Source organism: Ixodes scapularis, unplaced genomic scaffold (genome assembly GCF_016920785.2).
Source record: "Ixodes scapularis isolate PalLabHiFi unplaced genomic scaffold, ASM1692078v2 PGA_scaffold39__5_contigs__length_11793443, whole genome shotgun sequence".
NCBI lineage: Eukaryota > Metazoa > Arthropoda > Arachnida > Ixodida > Ixodidae > Ixodes > Ixodes scapularis.
The window spans coordinates 2,417,525-2,438,320 of NW_024609867.1; the positions used below are offsets into that span (position 1 = coordinate 2,417,525).

Consider the following 20,796-nt stretch of genomic DNA (forward strand, 5'->3'; position numbering starts at 1 on the left):
CGGATATCCCATGACGCATCGCGCTCTCCGTTCGCTTCTCTTCGAGCGCTTGCTCGAGGGCACCGTTTGGAACAAAAAATATAGCGAGTCGTTCAAAATACAAACGTGCGATTACCATTTACGGTTATTATCCGTCATGATTGACTCATTTCCAACCGAAATTTGAATGTTTCAATTTTTGTTTCCATACCCCTTTAAGGAAAGCAAAAATGAACGCAATTGCTCAAATAATTGGCGGTACTTCAAGATCACTTACCCAAGGTCTCGTTTACCTATGCAAAAATATCCGCCTCCGGGTTGTAATTTGAAAAAGATGTGCCCGCATGCACACAGCATACCACTCTTTCTCGAGCATTGTTTCTAATGCAACTCTATCGACGACTCCAGTTTTCATCCGCATAAGTTAACGACGTCCAAGGCTCCACGTAAGTTCATTTGTTTCTGTAGTATCGCGATGTTCGGAAGAGCTTGGCTCACAATGGACTAGACGATTTTCCGCAACCTCAACCAAGTTGTCGTGACGTCAAGAATAACAGGCCACCATCAGGTCTTTCTGAACTATGCAACTGAATATATCGCACGCAAGCAAATGAAAAGACGCGATCAGGCCACGAAAGGCAGTGCTGGCTCACTTGCTCTAGGACAAGCATGACCGCGGCATTCCCTTCGCTGACCAATGCTTTTTAAAATGAATCGCTCTCAAGCTATACATCTGGCACCCAGTCGAATTATTCGTTAACCCTAAATGGGCACCATCTGGGCCGGTTTTCCCGAGCAATGGTAAACCCATTTTGGTAAACCACGGTGCCTAGGGAGGGAAAAGTACCTAGGTACTGTAATAAACGACTGGATATAGATTATAATGCAATTAAATGCAAAGGTGCAAGCGAGCTGGACAAGAATGATGAAAGTAATCCCTGGAGAAGGGGAACAAGAGGGACGAAGGACAAACATAAATCTCCAAACACAGCTATGTGACTGGTGAGCGACCGAAAAAATCCGCCTGGTCCGGGTATCGAACCCGGGACCTCTCCATTACAAGTGGAGCGCTCAACCAACTGAGCTAACCAGGGGTTAGACGTCAGTAGAGCAAACGGGTTTTATCAGCTGCCACCAGTCGAACACCAACAAGGGTGAAGCTTGCAATTTAAAGTTATAATTATAATGCAATTAAATGCAAAGGTGCAAGCGAGCTGGACAAGAATGATGAAGGTAATCCCTGGAGAAGGGGAACAAGAGGGACGAAGGACAAACATAAATCTCCAAACACAGCTAGGTGACTGGTGAGCGACCGAAAAAATCCGCCTGGTCCGGGTATCGAACAACAATAATATAGAACAACAATAATTATTTTTGATTGGGCAGTAAGCTGCGCCATCTATCGGTGAAACAAGCCAGTCATTTTGTTTATTCTTTTCTTCCGCTGGTTGTTATCGATCTAGTATGGTATTTTAAGTCAAAATATAGTAATGCTGTACTTGAAGACCAATTTATTTCCTTTAGATGGTACGAAGAAGTTTTAGCTACTATGCTAGAGTTTGTCGACAAATATTCGAAAATGTAAGAAAGATTTCCTTCAATATGTTTCGCCATAAACAACGCATAACTTTCCCGTGTGCCTTTCAGTCCGGCAACGCCGGTGCTGTACGTAGTCTCGTTTTTGTTCCTTGCGACGCACGTTTCTGCGATTCCTGCTGATCTCAAATGTTTGCCCCCTCTTCCGTTTGCCCAACCGATCCACCGGTGATGAGAAGCTAAGCTTCTCGTCACCGTTGAATTGCTGGCCACCGGGGATATGTAGAAACCTCGATGCTGCCGGCATACTGTGGGCGCACTGCGAACAAAAAAACAGTACAATGTCACAGCTGCTCACCCGGAACGAAGACTTTATCGAGGATAACAAATTAAACGTGTTAGTACAAATATATACCAACACTCGTTCGCAAAACATTATTTTACTCACCAAAAAAAAAAACACTTGCAAGGCTAATGTGCCGTCATATGTCTTGGATCCCGGACTGCTGAAGAGTGATGCGTTCGCGGAATGCTGCCGTCAGTTAGTTTAGTAGTCCCTCTGAAGTACCGCTTTGCTTGACGTGCTAATAGGCTGACGGTGCGTCATTAATATAACATCCGGATCGAAATGAATGTTAAGCAGAACCAAGCAGAACTATTAACCCTCATTAAGCGATGTCGCGGCCATTTTGCTTGTAGGCACTGCTCCTCCCTCGGCGCCCCTGCTCTCCCAGTCATGTTACCTAGAATTCCCTCTTCTAGGGACAATAGTTAACTTTAACCCACGGTTCGCGTTCGAGAAAACGGGCCCTGGAAGGTTGGATATCTCAAACTTATCAAAGACGTCCCGAACAGAATTAACCTACTTAAAACACGAAGGGAACCCGTAAAAAGATTTATTCGCACAGGTGTTTGTAAACGGTCAGGAAGACAGACAAAAAAGTTTGTTTTCACATCTCCTATAAGTTTATTGAGCAGAGCATGTTCCGTAGAGAAGTACAACCATACAAGCGCTCTGCGAAGTATAGAAAGGTACTTCTCAGCTTTTATACAGCTAAGAAGATTGAAAAGCAAACAAGAACAGGGGTAAGTGTTAGGTACATTGCCTGTTCTCCCGGCAGCTATAAAAATAATTTCCCCGAAATTCTACCTCCAGACGCCTGTCATTGGCAGTGGCAGTCAGTTCATCGAAGGATGTTTCATCGAAAGATTGTTTTACAAACAGCTATGATTAGTCTTTTTGTTTTTTTGGTAAGAAGTCACCCAGATTGTCGCTGCAAAGTTTTTGTAGGGTGGGCAACGTGGGTTAACTTTTCTGTAAGGAGCCGTCGCATAATGTCGCCGCGAAGCTGCGTGGGCGGGACTGCCGGCCAGTGATCGACACACCCGCGAAGGAATGTCGCTGCAGCGTACAATTCACGTAACGGCTGTCGGTGATATGTTAGTGTCGACTAAACGTGACCATGAAACCTGTATTCACGGAAAGTTGCCGATAAAAACATGTTTCCACGAAATGCCGGGAAAACAAGAAAGTCAGTATTCTCCGGTAGTTGTCGCATGATTTCAACCAGCTGTTGGGAGGCGACTGCGGGTAAAATTTCGGAGAAAGTATTGTTCCGTCTGACGGGAGAATAGACAGTGCTGATTCTATAAATAATCTTGAAAAGTACCCGTAAAACAGCGATCCCTTTTTTTTAACAAGTCGGGTTCAGTGCACTTGCAATAAACTTAGCGGACTTGAAAGGTGTATTCCGAGATATATGTCGATACGGGCACTGCAGAACAACCGCACATAAACGAGAAGACGATGTCTGTCACATCGCGTTGAGTCTTAACGGACCCCTTTCTTTTTGTCACTTGCCTAAAGAACACTAAACGCATCACAAGACTTTCTAAGGCCTTTTTGAAAAAAATCGCTTGTTGCCGATATACGCGTAGGACATTTCAAATACTGGTAGTCTTGGATACGTTGTCGCGGACGAAATCTATGACAGCCCCGCAGGTCGCAGCATAGCACACAAGAAACTAGGCCAGGAAGCAGACATTCCGAGATTGGAAAAAGCTACTGTGTCATCCGGGGAAACCTTTACAACGTGATCACGCTCCTGATGTCACCCGTCCCCAGAGAGCGGAGTCAAGTGATAAAAAAGCCTCCGGTCGATTGGTCTGGCGAGTTCGCACATTCTTCCACGCTTTCAGCTTAGGAAGAGAGGGGAAATAAGAGAAGGAGTAGGAAAGTAACAGCTCCTTCAAGATCAAAAGGGGGTTGCGTTTACAAAGGCTTATCTTCAGGGGTATCCCAACAATGAACACAATGAGAGGATTTGTGACTTATATGTTCTTGAAAGATTGACCCAAAGTTGATAGTGCAGTGGATGTTATCCGTGGCCTTTGCCTTCGGGTGGTGCCGTGCTCTTTCTTATCTCTTTCCCTTGGACTGTAGTCACATGATCCTACCCGGAGACACGATTAGCCTAAAACAAGCATAGCGTCTACTCTGCTGTCAATACCGAGTGAACAGGACAGCTCCGTACTTCCAAAAGCACTCCCGAGCCAAAAAAATGGCTTCCAAAAGGGGAAGCTTGAAGATCCTATGTTTTACGCCGTATAACCCATATTATAAAATAAAATGAAGAATTAACCGCGACTACGTTGACTGAACGCACTCGCTCTGCTCAAATTTTAGCGTGCGACTGTTGAGCAGCGTTAGCTTGCTGTTGATGCAGAACGCTGCTTTATCGTTGAGAATCATTTGCCGTGCGAACGTGAAAACGCTCTCGTGCCAGGCGTATGCTCTACACAGCAGCGCCTGTCAGCAACGGCCCACGCAGCATCGGAAGTTTTTAGCGCCTGTTAAGGTGTATCCACACGACGGACCAAATTGCTTTTTTTGGTCCGCGGGCCGCGCATCATGTGATCTTACGTCACCGGTTTTTGAGGTGTGCCGGCGGTCCGCGGCCCGCGCTTGTGAGAAAGGCCAAGTGACTTTTCTCGCCCGGACCTTGGCGGCGGACCGCGGTGTTTTTAGTATAATTGAAGCGCTAAGTCTGGCAACAAGCTGAATTTTGTTGTTTGGATTGGAATCCAAATCCAAAGTCGTTTTCTTTTGGCGCCAACTGTGGAAGACGAAGAAGACGAACCTTTTGTTGTGCGACGATGCAACTTTTTACTTCTTCGCGCTCATGGAGCCTTTCCCCCGCTCTGTGGGACAATAGTCGCGACGACTACTCAAATAATCAACGAAAGATGTCCCCATGACCTTTTCGGTTCACTTAAGTCCTCCTCGTCCTCAATAGTCAACGCCACGGCCACCGCGGCCAAACGTCTCTTTCGTTCAACCTCCATCTTGGCTCCTTAGAAATAGCCTCAAAGCAGCTCGCTGCATGCGTTTGGCGGAGCTGTGAGGTCGAGGGTTAGACCGGCCTGTTCACCCTGTCGTCTGCTCTTTTGGTCCGCCGTGTGGATGCTCATTGCAGCCGGGCGGCCCGCGGGCCTCGCATCACGTGATCAATCGGTCCGCGGCCCGGTCCGTCGTGTGGATACACCTTTACCAGTCCACGAGAGCAGGCAGTTCATCATAGCGACTTGAATGCGAGCATTTTGCTTACGTACACCGATCATCACTGGCGTCAATCACCACGATAGCGTTAATAGCGTCACGGCGAAGCCCGCCACCCTACAACAACCACGTTGCTAACGACAAAACGAGCGTTCTGCCCATCTAGGTCGCCATGTTAATTTTCTTTTTCTTTTACGTGTGGTTCAATTTTGATCGTTTCCATTGTGGTTCTAACCGAAGCTATTAGCTTTCGTTGGCTGAGAAAATGAATATACTAGCACCTATTTAAAGGATTACTGAGACTAGCTTAAGTTTAATCCATGTATGTGAGGCGTCATGCTTAGTTTCCTGCAAAACACAAAGCCCAAACGATCCAATCTTATCCGATCCAAGCATAAGCTGATCGGGGCGCGTGGCTAGCGTGGCGGTTTACTAAGCTGGGTGCATTGATGCACCTTTAAACCCATAGGATTTTAAGGACGAGGAGGGGGCGCAGGGTCGGTGTACAAGGACACTGGCTGGGTAACAGTGGGTGCGTCTTCCAGGAAGGGGAACATGTGCACCCGATGCACCCGACGAACACTTTTTTTTTCTTAGAGTGCAGTTGGGAAGTAAATATGCGAAGAACTAACCAGAAAATCGCGGATATGGTATTCGCGCTAAGAGTGCCGCGCAGCGACAGAGCGATATTGTTAGCGCGAAGATGACATCGGCGCTGATTTCGTATCTTATTTTCAAAGAACAACGACGTGCACAATATTTTCCCACTTCTGGTAATGTTCCAAATGAACATATCACATGACAGTGCTAGTTAGGACAACAGCCTTTCGAGTCTAACGAAAAAAATCTGAATCAAACGGTGATCATATGCTTGCGCTAACTGTGTTCGCGTGGTGCGCCGCACTACAATCCTGCCAACTACTCGCTCTCGATGCTCCTCTCGCTGCCCGTCGTCATGCCAAAGTTTCGCCAACGCGATGAAAGTTCAGATTATGGGTGTCCCTGCGGCGAAACTGAGAATCACCATTTCTGGCCAGACACTTGCCGGTCGCGTTTATGTCTTCGGCGGCCAAGCTGAAAATAAGCACTTCTGGCCGAACCCTTGCCGGCCGTGTTTATGTCCAGGGCGGCCAAGATGAAAATCAGCATTTTTGGCCAAACCCTTCCGGCCGTGTTTATGTCGTCGGCGGCCAATCTGAAAATCAACACTACTGGCCAGGCGCCTTCCGGAAGTCCTTTTGTCTCCCGCGGCCAAGCTATAAGCAGCTAGTTTTTGGCCGGACTCGTGCCGGCCTTGTTTATGTCTCCGATGGCCAAGAACTTAAAGGGGCACTGATACCTCAAAGGTCGTATTATTTTTTATTGTCTAAAACAATGCAAGTTGTAGTCATATACACGCAAAAAAAAAAATACGCATCGCGAAAAAAAAGTTTTTGAGCGCACGCGCGCCTTTTTATTTTTGGCTTTTATAATTCCCGCGCTAACCTCCTTGCTTCTTTTGATGGGTGACGTCAAAAATCAGGAAATTTAGAAGCTTCGTAGACGACAATTCTATAACATTTAATAACAGCAATCGTAAAACATGTTTTTTAACGCAATTGCGAACGCACTACGGCCCCTCTTTTTGAAATACCAAAAATCAGATTTCGGTGTGATGTCGCTTCCTGGATTTGTATCCTCCCTCGGAAAACTTGGCGGCGCTAACGGCGAGACGGGGGCAGTACGGCTCTGGACGGGGAAGAAACCGGTTTTTTCCCGCGCCGGCTTCTATCCCGCCTGCTCACCTCCTCCTCGCCTCGGGTCGCTGTGGCAACGGCGGAGGTCCCAAAGAAAGTCGAGTCGCAGGAGACCGCAAAATTTGACTCACTGCACTGGCGCAGATAACGCGGGAACTTCAAATTCGGCATTTGCAAATTGTTTTTTTAATTAAGAAATACTGAATTCCCAAGTTTTGAAATTTAAGGGCAATGTCCCGCCATCGCTTTCAATCGTTTCGGATGCTAAAAAAAGTATGATTTTGATGTGTCAGTGCCCCTTTAAAGTGGCCAAGCTGTCCAGACACTGGCCGGCCGTCGGCCGATCGAAAGTGACTTTTTGGTGCTGCTTGGGAAGGTAGTAGAAATGAGGATCCTTGCCAGGACTATGAAGGAAGACTTACGGATGAATTCGTCCACACCCCTGTGAATTATGTCTTGGGTCATCACCTCGCATGTGCGTGGCTTGAGGTTGGCACTTTCAAGGATGTCAAGCATGTATGGAGCAAGGGCCGACCTGTCTTCGATGTCATGGCTTGGGGGAATATAGCGCTCAATAACCTGAAAGAAGATATGATTGCATTATCCTTCTGCGTGATTAACATTTCTGCAGAAAAAGAAGTTTATGATTGTGACGCTGTCGATTTTATTAATTATTATAGACGTATTATTTGTAATTCTTTTGGGGGACATGGAGTGAGCTATCGGATATTTATGTTATTGATATACAAACACCTTGCATAAGGTACAGCGTTTAAAAGTGTAACGGCTGTCTTACACCTTAATTTGTTTTCCAGTCATGTGAACAATATTAAATATTACATTTTCGTGAATTGAATTTGCAATAGCTGGCATTGAATGTATTCGGTAATGTTCTCTTGTAATGCCAAGTAGTATTTTGTGAGGGCTGCTTTTTTTCTAAGGGATTCCAATAAAAACGGCACCGGGTATTTTGAAAACCCAAGGAACTGATTTTAAATGGACCGTGCTAGCGTAATAAATTTAAAGCTTTTTTTTTACTATACATAAACTTTGTGGCTGCACCTTAACGAAAATATACCCGAATTCGGTGCTACTGACTCTAACTTTTTGGGGTGTGAGTTTTAGTGTAAAAGTAAACTATGTATTTCAGCATCTCCCTCGCAATATTGGATCACGTAGTGTTGACGCAGTCCCGGAGATCACCCCTGACGATAATGAAATAAAGTCCATGGATTTGACACGAGCACTGCGTGATCACTCGGCATGATACTCGTGAAAATAAAAGCTTCGGCGAACGTTCAGATAGTCTCTCGCATGCCGCTTCTGCTCTAACGGACATAACCAAACTCTACGAAAACCTGGAGCTCAGCCCAGGTCCTGTGCTATGCGAACCCCCACGCGTTGCTACGCTCAGCATTTACGACATATTATAATTGGCACCCGATCCCGTGACCACCAGTTCCAGCTGTTCCGGCTGAGAGCTGAAGGGGTGTACACTGGCCGATTTAATTTTCGATATTAGGATATCACTGCCAGTTTTATTATTCCGTCCGCTGACGCCATACATTGGGGGAACTGTAGTCTTTCTGCGCAAGCCACAACCCTGCTGAGGGTCTGCCCGAGCAGAGCACGAAACTGCATGAGTTGTCTCGTGGTCTAGCACGTACCGCCAATGAACTGCAGTTTTGAAGGAGGAGGTCAAACGGTCACGCACCTAGCGGTGTGTTACAGCTGTGCGGACCACATGCCAAAGTTTCTTGTTTGTTTTAGATCATAGAAATCAAAGATCACAATTCGAAGGTCGCTCCTCGTGTGAGCAAAGCACTGGGCAGAGCTAAGTGCTCGTGTCCAGGGCGCGCAAGGCTAACGTCACTTGGTTCTGGGAACGTAGCGTCAAGCTCCCCATCTCTGTCCATGAAATGAGCGGTTTCTTCTTGAACCCTTCGTTCCTGGTGAGCCGATCGAAATTCGCTGATTATGGATAGCTTTATGGAGACGTTTTTTGTACACCGCGATTTTGTTATTCAGACACCGGCAAAACAAGCTTCCATCTTCGTACACCCCCCCCCCCCCCCCCCCCCCCCCATGCTTGTCGGTGCTTGAATGCACTAAAAAATAACTTCACTATTTTGAAATACTCAAGAACAATAAAATTATAAGAGATCCTTGGAAATGGGCATGATTGATAAGTTGATTGCGTACACATTGCCATGGACGCCTTTATTGTCGAGGAATGCTTCCTGTACGATGATGCTTTATGGTGATCTTTGCGTGACTGTTTTAGAACGACCCTCTGGAAGCTTGGGAGATTTAAACACTTAGTGAGATCGGTCGATTTAATTAAAAATAATGTTCTTATGAACCGATATTTTTGAGTTCTTTAACGTTTGGCAGCAGCAGCCGGCTGTAAATGACACCTGCAAAGAAAAACTGGCACCGAAAAGCGTTACGCTTATAGGAAATGTATAGGGAGACGTCAGTTTTCGGAAAGATCTGAACTAACCACTTGGAGAATGTAAGCCAGTTGCTTTGCCGACTGAGCCATCCAGTGGCTCTAATCTCATTACACTTGGCGAAAAATTTGCTGAGAAATTTGACCGCCATGACTGGCCGGCGTCAACTTCAGGCGCGACTCCGGTCAATCACGGTAGCGGAATTCCTCGCAGACGTTTTCGCCAAGTGTCCAGTTTAGAGCCTCAGGACCGCTGGCATCACCCATTTTGTGCTTACCAGTTCTCGTCAGCATGATCAACCTTGTATAAATTTTTTAGCTAAAGCCCACTAAAATTTTACCAGGTGTCCGTTGTACGTTGAGACCTAGCAGAGTAGAAGCTACAAGAGTTGGCCCAGTTAGGCAGTTGCCAAACTCCTGCGCCGCGATTCAGGTGCGCGAGTTATGACTGCACTGGTTACAGGTCAACATTGACGCAGCGCTCGTGTACAGCCTATCTCCCATGCTCTTTTTCAGTAGTAAACGTTTGCAATTCAGCACTACGGTATCGTTATCTTCGGGGTGTCCAGGGAGTGCCTGCGGTCTGCAGAAACGGTCTCTCCTGGTCCTATGCTTCACTCTCCGCTCAACTGACACAGTGGTGAGAGCCATATAAGCTTCGCTCTCGCCGGACAAGTTAATCGCCTGACTTTTCTCATCTGGCCGAAATCTCGGCACAATATTTACGCAGAAAGTCTATCACAATTTGCAAGACCGATTTGCTGCTTAAATTGTCATTTGGCCCTAGCGATATTCAATGGTAGTTGCGTCTGAAACTACAGCGTGATTCTCCGTGCACTCCATATTTCGTTGTTTGTCTCGTAGTTTTTATTACGTATTGATTTTACATTTATTACCTACAATCTTTTCCATTTCTAGATAACTGCAAAACTAAATAGGACGTCTTCACACATGTATTCAACTACTAGTCAACTAACTGAAATATTGCGGAATTAAAACAGCGCGGAAAGACGAAGACCAGACAAAGTGACACGGACGTAGCGCTGTTACAACTGAGTTTATTGAACGACAAATCGCAATATATATTTGCGGTGTCAGGAACAATAGAGAAGAAAGAATTCAGCCCATGTGATGCATCACCAATAAAATAAACCAAAGATAAAAATATATATATATGTAAATAAAAATGCGCCATGACACAGCCGTACAGAGTACGTGCTGAAAAACGAGCAAGTCAGGGAACCAGAAAATTCATCTCTTTGCCTGATAGGGCCACAGAAGGACTGCTTACACATGCTGCACCCAACCTCGCTATCTCAAGAGCCTCTAGAATTTCCCGAGTGAGCTGGTCCCTACGACGCTTAACAACCTCACACCGTTGGAAGTCGGGTAGGCAACCACAGTCGTGGCAATGAATGCCCAGATGACCAGACACGGTTGTGGAGACACTGTAAGCGTGCTCTCTTAACCTGTCGTTGAGACAGCTGCCCGTCTGGCCAACGTAGCGCCTGCCACACGTCAGAGGGAGGGAATAAACAACCCTCTCAGAGTACGAGACGAAGCGATCTCGATGCCTCGTACTGCAAGCTGTGGCCACCTCGAAGAAGGGTTAACTGCTCTGCACAACCTGGACAACTTGTCCGGGGCAGAGAATAAAACGTCGACGTCACACCTGCCAGGAATGCGTTTTAGGTTGTGGGACAAGCCGTGTATGTAGGGAATGACCACAACTTTCTTCTTTCCCTTCCCTTTCTGTTGTGGGCCTCTTCTTCACTTGTCATAGGGCTGCTCTTGATATCTTTCAGCAAAGACTCGGCGACCGTTGTTAACACGTGGGAGGGAAATCCAGCATCAGCGAGGCGTTCAGTTTGCCTGTCAAAGATATGTTTGATAACAAGACCTACGCAGCGCATGTGTATAGCAAGTCCTCGCAATCGCCCGCTTGACAGTTTTTGAGTGAGCGGACTCAAATGGGCAACAGTGGCTTCCCCCCCCCCCCCCCTCCCCCCAGCACGGGGTTCAGAGCTCCAACAAACATGACCTAAACAAATAGTTAAATTCAAATCCAAAAAACGGATTCATTGCGCCTCAGGCCCTTCATGAGTCAGAACAAGTGGCGAAAGGCAATCACTAAAAATGCTAAAACTTGAGTCATTAACGAAAGAAAGGATAAGGCATCGGCACGAAACAAAATCAGAAAATCATCTAGATACCGGAAGACCTTTGCAACTTTGGTTCCCCCAAGCCGTTCAAAGATGATGCGGTCAAGGTTCGCTAAAAACAAGTCGCTAAGCACGGGGGCAATGCAAGAACCAATACACACCCCTTGCCGTTGCAAATAGATGTTACCCTCCTAAGTCGCAAAGGTCGACCTCATGAGTTCAGCGCTACGTCCGTGTCACTCCTTTGTCCGGTCCTCGTTTTTTCGCGCTGTTTTTAATTCCGAAGTATGTACCAACTCGGCCCAAGCCTCAACTTTAGTAAAATATTGCCCTCAGAGACTGTTTGAGCCCCATTTATTTCTGCGTTACTACGTCAAAATTTTGTGTAGGTAAAGACGTTTCATTTCTCTTGTACAGCTAGCAGAATGGTTGTTTTTTGCAATCAAATCCAGGTTACCATTAGAGGCTATGAAGCTGCGCACATGTGTACATGGGAATCGTTTAATTAATACACCGTTCTTCACAAGTCCGTGGCCACGGCTGTCCGTCAAGGCTTGCTCACACACCCTGAGCATGTATTAGACACGAAGGTTGCGTCAACGCTCTGCGACAACTCGGATCCCATCTTGAGCATCGTGTCGAAGCAATGGCGACCGCCGATGTTGCTTGATGAACTTTTAAAAAGGGTGTTTATGTAACACAATATGTCAAAATACAAAAAAAAAACTGAATGAAGGAAAAAATCTTACTCCTTTGTACGGCTTCCATCGATCCAGCTCCACAATTTTCCTCCACACCACGAAGAAAGCGATACGAGCCGGGAAAACTAGCAAACACTCCCCATCGTCGGTCATCAATGCTGCCACATTTCTTAGGGCAGCTCTGAGGTCCTCCGCCCAGTTCAGGGCGAAGAAAGAGTAGACGCGCTCAAACTTGCCGTACTTCTTGAGGAGCCCCGAGACGTCGCTTTCAATGTCGTGTACCTCGTACGCGATCTGCGGGTGTGCGAAGTTCTCCTTGGCATACTTCACCATTCTCGGGGACACGTCAATGGCCACTATCACGCCGCAGGGTTGGCAGCGTGGCAGCAGCTCCTGGCGCGTGAAGTCGCCTGTCCCGCAGCCCAGGTCGATGAACTGCTGACTACAGTTCGGTCCACTGCCGAAGGCCATTTGCGGTAAATCGAGACTTTTGATGCTGAGGTCTCTCTGCCATTTGTGAGCTTTGATGTAGGCCTCAGGAACAATAGGGGTTCCAAGAGGCTGCTTGCCGACAGCGTCACCGGCGGATGAAACAGTGGCCCGTTTTGCCACCGAAATTTCACGAACTGCATAGAATGAAGAGGTTTTAGTTATTTATCTAATAAAACATTCAAACTGATTGGTGCGAATCGGACGTATATGTCAGTCTAAATGGCAACTAGAGCTGTTGTAAAATGTATTTATTTAACAATAAAAATAATCGTCTCAATTCAATCACTCTTACAAGTACGAAAGGTGAGACACCTTCAGGTGAATCAAGCTTTGACATGTTCTACTTGGTGAAAAGGGAAACGAAAAACGGCAAGCGCATGTATTATTCACGCGTGAGAATAATTCATGCGCGCAGCAAACAATTCCGCATGAAAATATTTTTGCAACAAATTTATGTGTCCTCGAGAATTGCTCATTACAATGTGCATCTAAAATATTTTAGCGTGCATGGCCGGAAAGTTACTCCATACTTCTAAAAGGTTCGCGTTTGCTCGAGACACCGATCGTAATAGATAAGGAGGCCAACGTGAGCTTGCCGAGTCAGTCTCCCGAGTATAGACCATTCCACCTTGCGCTCTCTGGGCGGCACCATTTTTTTCGACAGCAGCGCCCTCTCCATACACCCGGGAAATTCAGCGGGTTCGGCGGGGTAAAACGAGAGAGAGGGCACGCGCCCGACTCCGCTAGCAGACGACAAACCGGGAGGTTGCCATTCTCCATCTTTGGGCTGTACTGGCGGGCTGTACGGAACATCGAAATCTCGCTCGTGGCTGCCGTTGTGAAGTGGTTCGCGTTCTTAGATTAGGTATGGCTACTCCAAAATCAGCCTTTAGCTCTCTGTTGTTCTATTTCGGTAAATGATCAACTAGCATATCTTTTTTCCGTTACCTAAATAGCAGTTGAGTCAGCCGGCAGTTTTACCCTCAACTACTGCGTGTATTGCGGCAGGAGAGCACATTTTTATTTATTAATTCAGACTTCCACTCATGGTCGCTGAAGGCCTACACCAGTACGAACTTTGTATAGTAAAAAAGGTACAGCAACCGGATTTACTTTTTGCCGGAAAGACCTCCAATCTGACACAGTTTCCCCTATTTTTTCATTTATTTGCACGCAGGTAGCAGCGCAATTGGACTCTGTTAGTCATTTTATCTAGCATAGTATTACACGATAACTAGCATACCAAAATCTGCGCATCTGCGCTTGAAATTTCCAAAATGACACGATTTTAAACTGTTTGTACGCCAGCCGGATGCTAGGTACTGCCCACTCGGCGGAACAGACGAAATACGCGTGAGAGGGGGAGGGTATTTTTTTGCTCTTTTTACCTTCTCTGCTATTACCCTAATGGATGCTCGAACAGTCTAGGGAGAACGTTTGAGACACCGGGTCTAGTTCGAGACATTAAGTCTAGAGATAAATATACATCGGCGTGTGGTCGTGTTTGTAAGTGTGGGGACTCCACATCACTGGATAAATTGCTCACTTAACGCATGAACTAATGCAGCCGTATTCCAATTTCCGGCCGACCTCACGGTGCCAAAAAATTCTCTCTCATAAAAAAAAACATCCTGTAAACAATGTTTTTTTTTTTTTTTTGTTTTGTTTTGTTTCGTTAGCTCAAATGGCCTATGTGGCTGAGTCTAGATTCTTGGGTCGTCTTTTCTTTTACTTCAAAGTAATTAGACTGGTTCATGTCAGCAGGCAAAGCCGCTACATGTTGTCGTTTGGAACTTCGTGAGGGTGCAGATAAGGGTTCGCATTGAATTCGTTCTACCCATACAAAAATGTCCTGTGGTCGACTATAGAAAATTCTTTGTATGGTCGGCTTCAGCTATTTGGCCCAATTCGCTAAAGAATTTTCTATGTCTGCTTTTGGCATTTTTTATAGTCGCTATTTAGGGCCTTTTTAGCTTTGTCTATGGCCCTATCACTGTCCAGCCATAGCGCTCTTTAGCTGGTCTAATGGTTGGATAAAGACTTCTCTGTGGCTTACCCTTTGGCTCTCTTTAGCCAGCAAGCTCTAAAAAAAGTTTGCTTCAAATTCCTCCACTTGTGAACGCTACATGGTAGATATACATACAGCTTTGAACACACAGAACACAGGCAGAACACTACCCCACACAACAACATCAACGCAGCGACATCGGAAAGTTAGACTGCCATATATGCAGCTAATGCGAAGATATGCCGTGTTCGCCATATGGCAGCCTAATTTTTGAATCCGACTTTGGCGGTGACCCATCATTTGTCGCAAAAACAGGGAGAGGCGGAGTACATATTACTCGTACTTAATACATCATTTGAATTGTCTCTTGAAATATCCCCCATCTCTTAATTCAACACCCTGAAACAAAGCAAATATAGATAATTAGGCTAATTAACTAAGAATTATTAATTAACTTTTTAATAAGTTTGATGAATCACGTTGACAATGCAGTGATGGCATGCAGTACACTGGTGCTGAAGATTGCAATCAAGCTATTTCTTGATTGCAGTGTTCGGCGCCAGTGTAATTTATTTTCACTTTTGGGGGTAATCATTAATTTTAATTGTTTCACAAGTATTTTAATGGATTTTTCAAACAAACAATATTACTGGGTTTCGCGACCTGTTGCAGCAGCAGAGAACATATCTTGGGTTATGGTTTGTCATCGGCATTACAGAAATGTAGTATTGATTTAATTTTCTAACGCGGAGTGTTTTTACTAAAAAAGAGAGCACCGGTAGTGATATTCTGTAGGCGTGGAAAGAAAATTTGTTGGTCCTAATTCTTTATAATCGAGGTCATAAATTTTTCTATAGAGGGGTAAAGACAATTTATTGGTTTCTAGTTTTTAAACTCGGGTCCAAAGTATTTTCTATATGCGGTACAGAACATTTATAGGGTTGTGGCCATAGACTTTTCTATAGGCGGGTAAAGAAAATTTATTGGTTCGCAGTCTTTAGACACAGGGCCATAGATTCTTCTATAGCTTGCTGTAGCTGTCTTTATGGATTTCTATGGCCAACCATAGAGGGCCATAGGGGGTGATAGCCTGTTATACACTCTCAACAAAAGGATTGCCGTAGGGTACGACCTTTGGGGTAGTAAGAAGCCGTCACAGATATCGCTACCCCCCCTTCGTTATACTAGCAACCCCAAGGGCAGGCACACGGCACGCAATCAACAGGTAATCACAGTGAGCACCCCCAAAAGAAGCATGCCGGCTGGCAAGCGACAGGGGAGCGATACGAGTAAGGCCTAGCGAGCTGGACTGCTTTTTTTCTAAAATACGATTCTCAAGTGCGTGCGCCCATTCGCTGTCTTCCGTGCGCACTAAAGCACTCCAAAACGCGCCTCGAAGCACCGGCACCGCACTTAGTGGGGGATTCGCGGGTTTGTCCGAGACTGCTTTCGCGCAGCCGGCTGCATTTGCTTCGCGGCCAGAAAACATTCAAAGAAGGAATCGTACAGCGACAAATGGAATGATGTCTTTATTGAACAAAGCATCTGCTTGCTGTGCTGGCCGTAAGTGATTCGGCGTTTTCGGTTGGCAGCGCCGATGTGAAGCATCACCGATTCAAGCGGCGTCGGTTCCGATCGTTCAACGCTCCTGCTCACCTGTTCGCATTCGGTATCTACTTTCAAGTCCCTGGTAATCCTCACCGCGTCTGTGCACGCACTTGGAGCTGTACACCGCACGGAACACCCGTTCAACTTGCTATGGGACGGATCAGGTGTTAAACTGATCCTACTGGGACGAGAGAGAAACCGAGAGCCGAACCCAAGCCTCCGCAGGCTGCTCCGTGGAGCCATGGAATGCCTCCATGTTTTTCACCCAAATAAATAGACATATAAACGCACGACTCCTTGAATTGGGCGGCGACAAGCGCCACCTGACGGATGTTTTTGACCTAAAAAATAGACATAAAAACGCGCGACTCCTTGAATTGGGCGGCGACAAGCGCCACCTAACGAACAACGCTCAAACTATTAAAAAAGAAAAAAAACTAGCTAGCAATCATTGTGAGCGCCCGCCAGACATACACCTATTTCACACCACACTTCACACATTCGCGACATGGAGGTAACATACGCATTGTGTACATGAGCGCGTGTACAAACAGCATAAGGTATAACACAAGACACTAACACTTTCCATACCTATACACATTCCTATACACACGGAAAGTCGTCACCACCAGCTTATATACTGCTGTATCTTTTGTAACCGATTAGGCTGGTGACCACTGTCATATTTTGCATAAATACAAAAAGGCTGTGCAAGATTTACCCGTATATAATATTTTCCCCTACCGCCCATAGGAAAGCGCTCTTATCTCTAATCTAATCCACTGCAAAAGTGAACTGCAGGTTATAAATAAATTTGAATAGTCGCTACACGTCACGTTTTCGTCGGTTTCGTTTTCTCGCTAGCCTACGCTTCAAGTATACAGAAGCCTGTTTAATGAGTTGCATTAATTATCGAAACTAATTTCTGCAATTCAAACTTTCTGAACATGCTGACGCATTTTCTTTTCTCTTTTTACATATCCGGATGACTTCAGCGGTGGTTGAGTACACGCAAAGTGCGCAAAGTAACGTTCAGTACACTGAGCACGCGGAAGTGATTCTGGCGAAGCGCGTCCACCGGTCCCCCCGAAGCATTGTTTGTTTTCTTCTTTTCACTACAATTGTTTCTGCTCAAGCGCGTTTCTTTCAAATGTATGTTCTATGCGCGAGCGCTCGCGCCAAGAGGACAGTGCAGAATTGCGCTTTCGGGCCCGTGCCTTCACCTATACTCTGTTTCATAGTTGGAGTGCAACGCTGTCAAAGCTAGTGGCGCGAGCATGGGGCTTGATCTCTTTGACCATTTGCACGCGTTCTCGCGCGAACAAAACCAGAGCTGAAGCCACGCGCTCGCGCCAGTAGTTTTGACAGCGTTGTACGCTAAGTATGAAACAGAGTATACGTATGCTAAACTATAAGCATCAAAGCACGCCGAAATCATATTTCTCTGTGCCGCACCTGCTGGCGTCTGCAGCAGTACTTTTTCTAGAGCAAAAACTCTAAAACAAATAGCACTTGTATGTTTGCCAACGCCTTATTTTTGAAAATACACTTGGAATCTTTTATATAGATAAATGGAGCGCGCGCCGAAAGGACTGAAATCCTAGTCCTTTTGGGATGACACACACATCCATTTGGGATGACCGACACTTGCCCTAGCGGCCCTGCCATTGTTTGAGGCATTTTTTAAACGCCATTTTGGAAATGGACTTCAGCTGGGCCGTCATATTCCGCATTATATCTTCTTGTGACCCACATAGTGTCCCTTTCAGCGGCATTTTTATCTTGGGGAAGCGCTAGAAATCACAAGGAGCGACGTCGGGAAAGTAGAGAGCCTGATGCGTGCTGTGTCTGGCCAAGAAACTCAATCAGATGCAAAGAACGAGCTGGTGCAGTCGTGGTGCCACTGTCGTGTTCCAGCTACCCACAGATCCGGTGTCTCGTGCTGCACGGTATTGTGAAGAGTACTAGCAGAAGATACGTTCAGGTAGTACTCCTTGGTAATGCTTTAACCTTGTAGTGCATACTCGGGATGCATTACCCCAGGAGAGTCAAAGAAAATGGTCAACATCACTTTGATGTTGCTATGCACCTGTCATGCTTGTTTTCACACCGGGATGTTGAATGTCTCCATTGTGATGACTACATCTTGGTTTCCAGATCGTACGCGTTAACTCGTGACTCATCACCAGTGATGACGGAGTTCAGGAAGCTGGGGTCACCATTTATGGAGTCCAACATGTCTTGCGAGACCTCCAGACAGAGTTCCTTTTGCTCCATAGTGAGCAGCGTCGGCATGAATTTCACAGACACTCTACGTAGACCCAAATCCTCCTTCGAAATTGAATGCACTGAACTGGAACATACTCCCACCTCAGCTGTAGGTTTTTTTAACGGTGCTGTGACGGTTTTGCACAAAAAGAGTCCGCACTTGGTTAATCACCTCGTTATTTCGGCTAGTTGAAGGCCTTCCGGAACCTGCGTCGCTTTCCACAGACGTGCGGCCATCTTTGATCCGGTATCACCACTTGTTAATTTGTGCAATGTCCATGGCATTGTCGCCGAAAGCCTGCTGAATCTTTCTAATTGTTTCCACCTGAGTGTCACCAAGTTTGAACAAAATTTGAAGCAATAGATATATTCAAGCCGTAGCATCACCTTAGGAAAAGAAAGAAAAAACGACGAAGACTGGTTGCAATTACTCAGTCGGAAGCTGACTGCCAGCGACTCATTTTCTGCGGGCCTGATAAAATTCAGTCATCTGCATTAATGTTCCCTTCACCTCCACACCAGAGGATGCTGTCCGCACTTCATTTGTTTCCGCGGGACAAATTTAGGTCGGATACCTTCACATACTGCAAAATGCGGCACGCCAAACCTGAGGGGACACAGGCACGTAGCCAGAGGGTGCTTAGGCTCAGAGGGTGGGCGGAACGTGCTACCACAGGTTATGCTCTCTTCTTGTCAAAGTGCCTGTCAGTCAAGCGAATGGCTTTCAGAATTATTTATGCTTCAAAACAGAGTTCGGAGCTCTCTTCGGCGCTTCCACGAGTTGTTCTTGATCTTCTCTCTTTAAAAGGACCATTCTGTGGTCTGGGGTGTTGCCTGTAGGGTCCAAAGATCCAGAGACTGAAGCCGTACAGGGTACGTGCTTGCCTCTTTAAAGGGATACTGAACCGAATTTTGGATTTTGCAAAATAAGGCTCTAGAAGCGTTGAACAGGACTCTACGAACTCCAAAACATTACTTGTACATCGATATCTCAGAAGGAATGGCCGCACTTTTGGAAAAGAAGGGCGTGACCAAGCGATGCCTCTGACATCACCGTCCTCCGGGAGAATTTGAGAATGAGGGGGAGCGGCCTTGCTTCGGTTCACCAGCTCGACACGGGACGTAGTGAGGAGGAGAGGGAATGGGGAATCGAATCGTGACGTGCCTTGTCTTGTCGGCCTCGTCAACCGGGTTCAGTCGGGCACTTCTTTTCTAAAAATATGGCGATCCGTTAGAGATATCGCTGTATGAGTGATGTTTTGGGGTTTTGCATCGTCCCGCCTATCTCCAGCCTTGTTTTGAGAGTTCGAAAATTCGGTTCAGTATCTCTTTAAAGCTTAGTCGAAAGACATCACGTTTTACCCAGAGGCTCCACACCAGACGTGTCACTCTCAGAGGTGTCATCTATAGACTCCGTGCGGGAACCATAGGGGGCGCTTTGAAAAACGCGCGTAGCGCCGCTAGCGGAGGAGCTGGCGTTCGACAGTGAGGCGCGTTCAGCAGACTGAGGCGCCTTTTCGCATGGGGGGCTGTGGCGGCGGAAGCGCGCTCGGACGAAACTTTTGCTTTTTGAGCCCATACGTTGAGGGTGACGTTGCATGAGTGCTGGGGCAGACCTAAGAAGGGCATCTAGCTATTCTCCACTTCTTATTAATTAAGTTTGAGCCGCTATTAGGGGTAATTTCTCTAGTTGCGGCCGGAAAAAGGGTTAGAGCAATTTTCCGAAAAGCAAGACGGCCGCCACCATAATTGCTTTGAGTGGGAAATTTCTTTCGCTCGTCGCTGTAAACGGGACTGCTGGAACGATGGCATTTGGAGGCTAGTGAAATGTTCACTAAGTTTGTGTACGAAGTGTGCCAAGTTTCATTAAGACAGTAGGTGTGAAAGTTATGTTTCTAACAAATAAAGAAATAAAGCTTTATATATTAGACCCAAAATGTTGTGTTAAACCGGGCTGTGCGAAGTGCAGATTTGGGCACGCAGGTGCTTGGACTTGACAGTAACATGATACAGCACTTATTACACCAAAAAAAAGGTGGCATAGGGAAACCAGGTGGAAATTTGGTTTGGGTGGCGTAACTCAATGGTAACCGGTTTTGACTATATGAAAGGGCTGTCAAGAAAATACCACTCGTCGTGGGAGGTGGAGACTTTACAGGTAGGAAGTAGCTAGTGAACTGTACTCCCAATTGAAACAACTTTACGAAAGGTGGTTCTAAAGCCGAGTAAACAAAGTTGTCCAACATACGGTTTGGCCGTCAAAGCCTTTTGCGGTCAGCTGTTGTTTAATAACCT

At 46.2% G+C, this 20,796-nt stretch overlaps 1 protein-coding gene across 1 annotated transcript in view; it reads right to left on the reverse strand.

The window, feature by feature from the left end:
- The window catches only part of LOC8042312 (juvenile hormone acid O-methyltransferase-like), a 53,716-nt gene that overhangs the window by 25,535 nt on the left and 7,385 nt on the right, over positions 1-20,796 (reverse strand). The window contains exons 3-4 of the mRNA XM_040212166.1: positions 12,174-12,751; positions 7,233-7,389 (exon numbers count right to left, since the gene is read on the reverse strand). Coding sequence (XP_040068100.1) covers positions 7,233-7,389; positions 12,174-12,751 — 735 coding nt within the window. The remainder of the gene's footprint in view (positions 1-7,232; positions 7,390-12,173; positions 12,752-20,796) is intronic.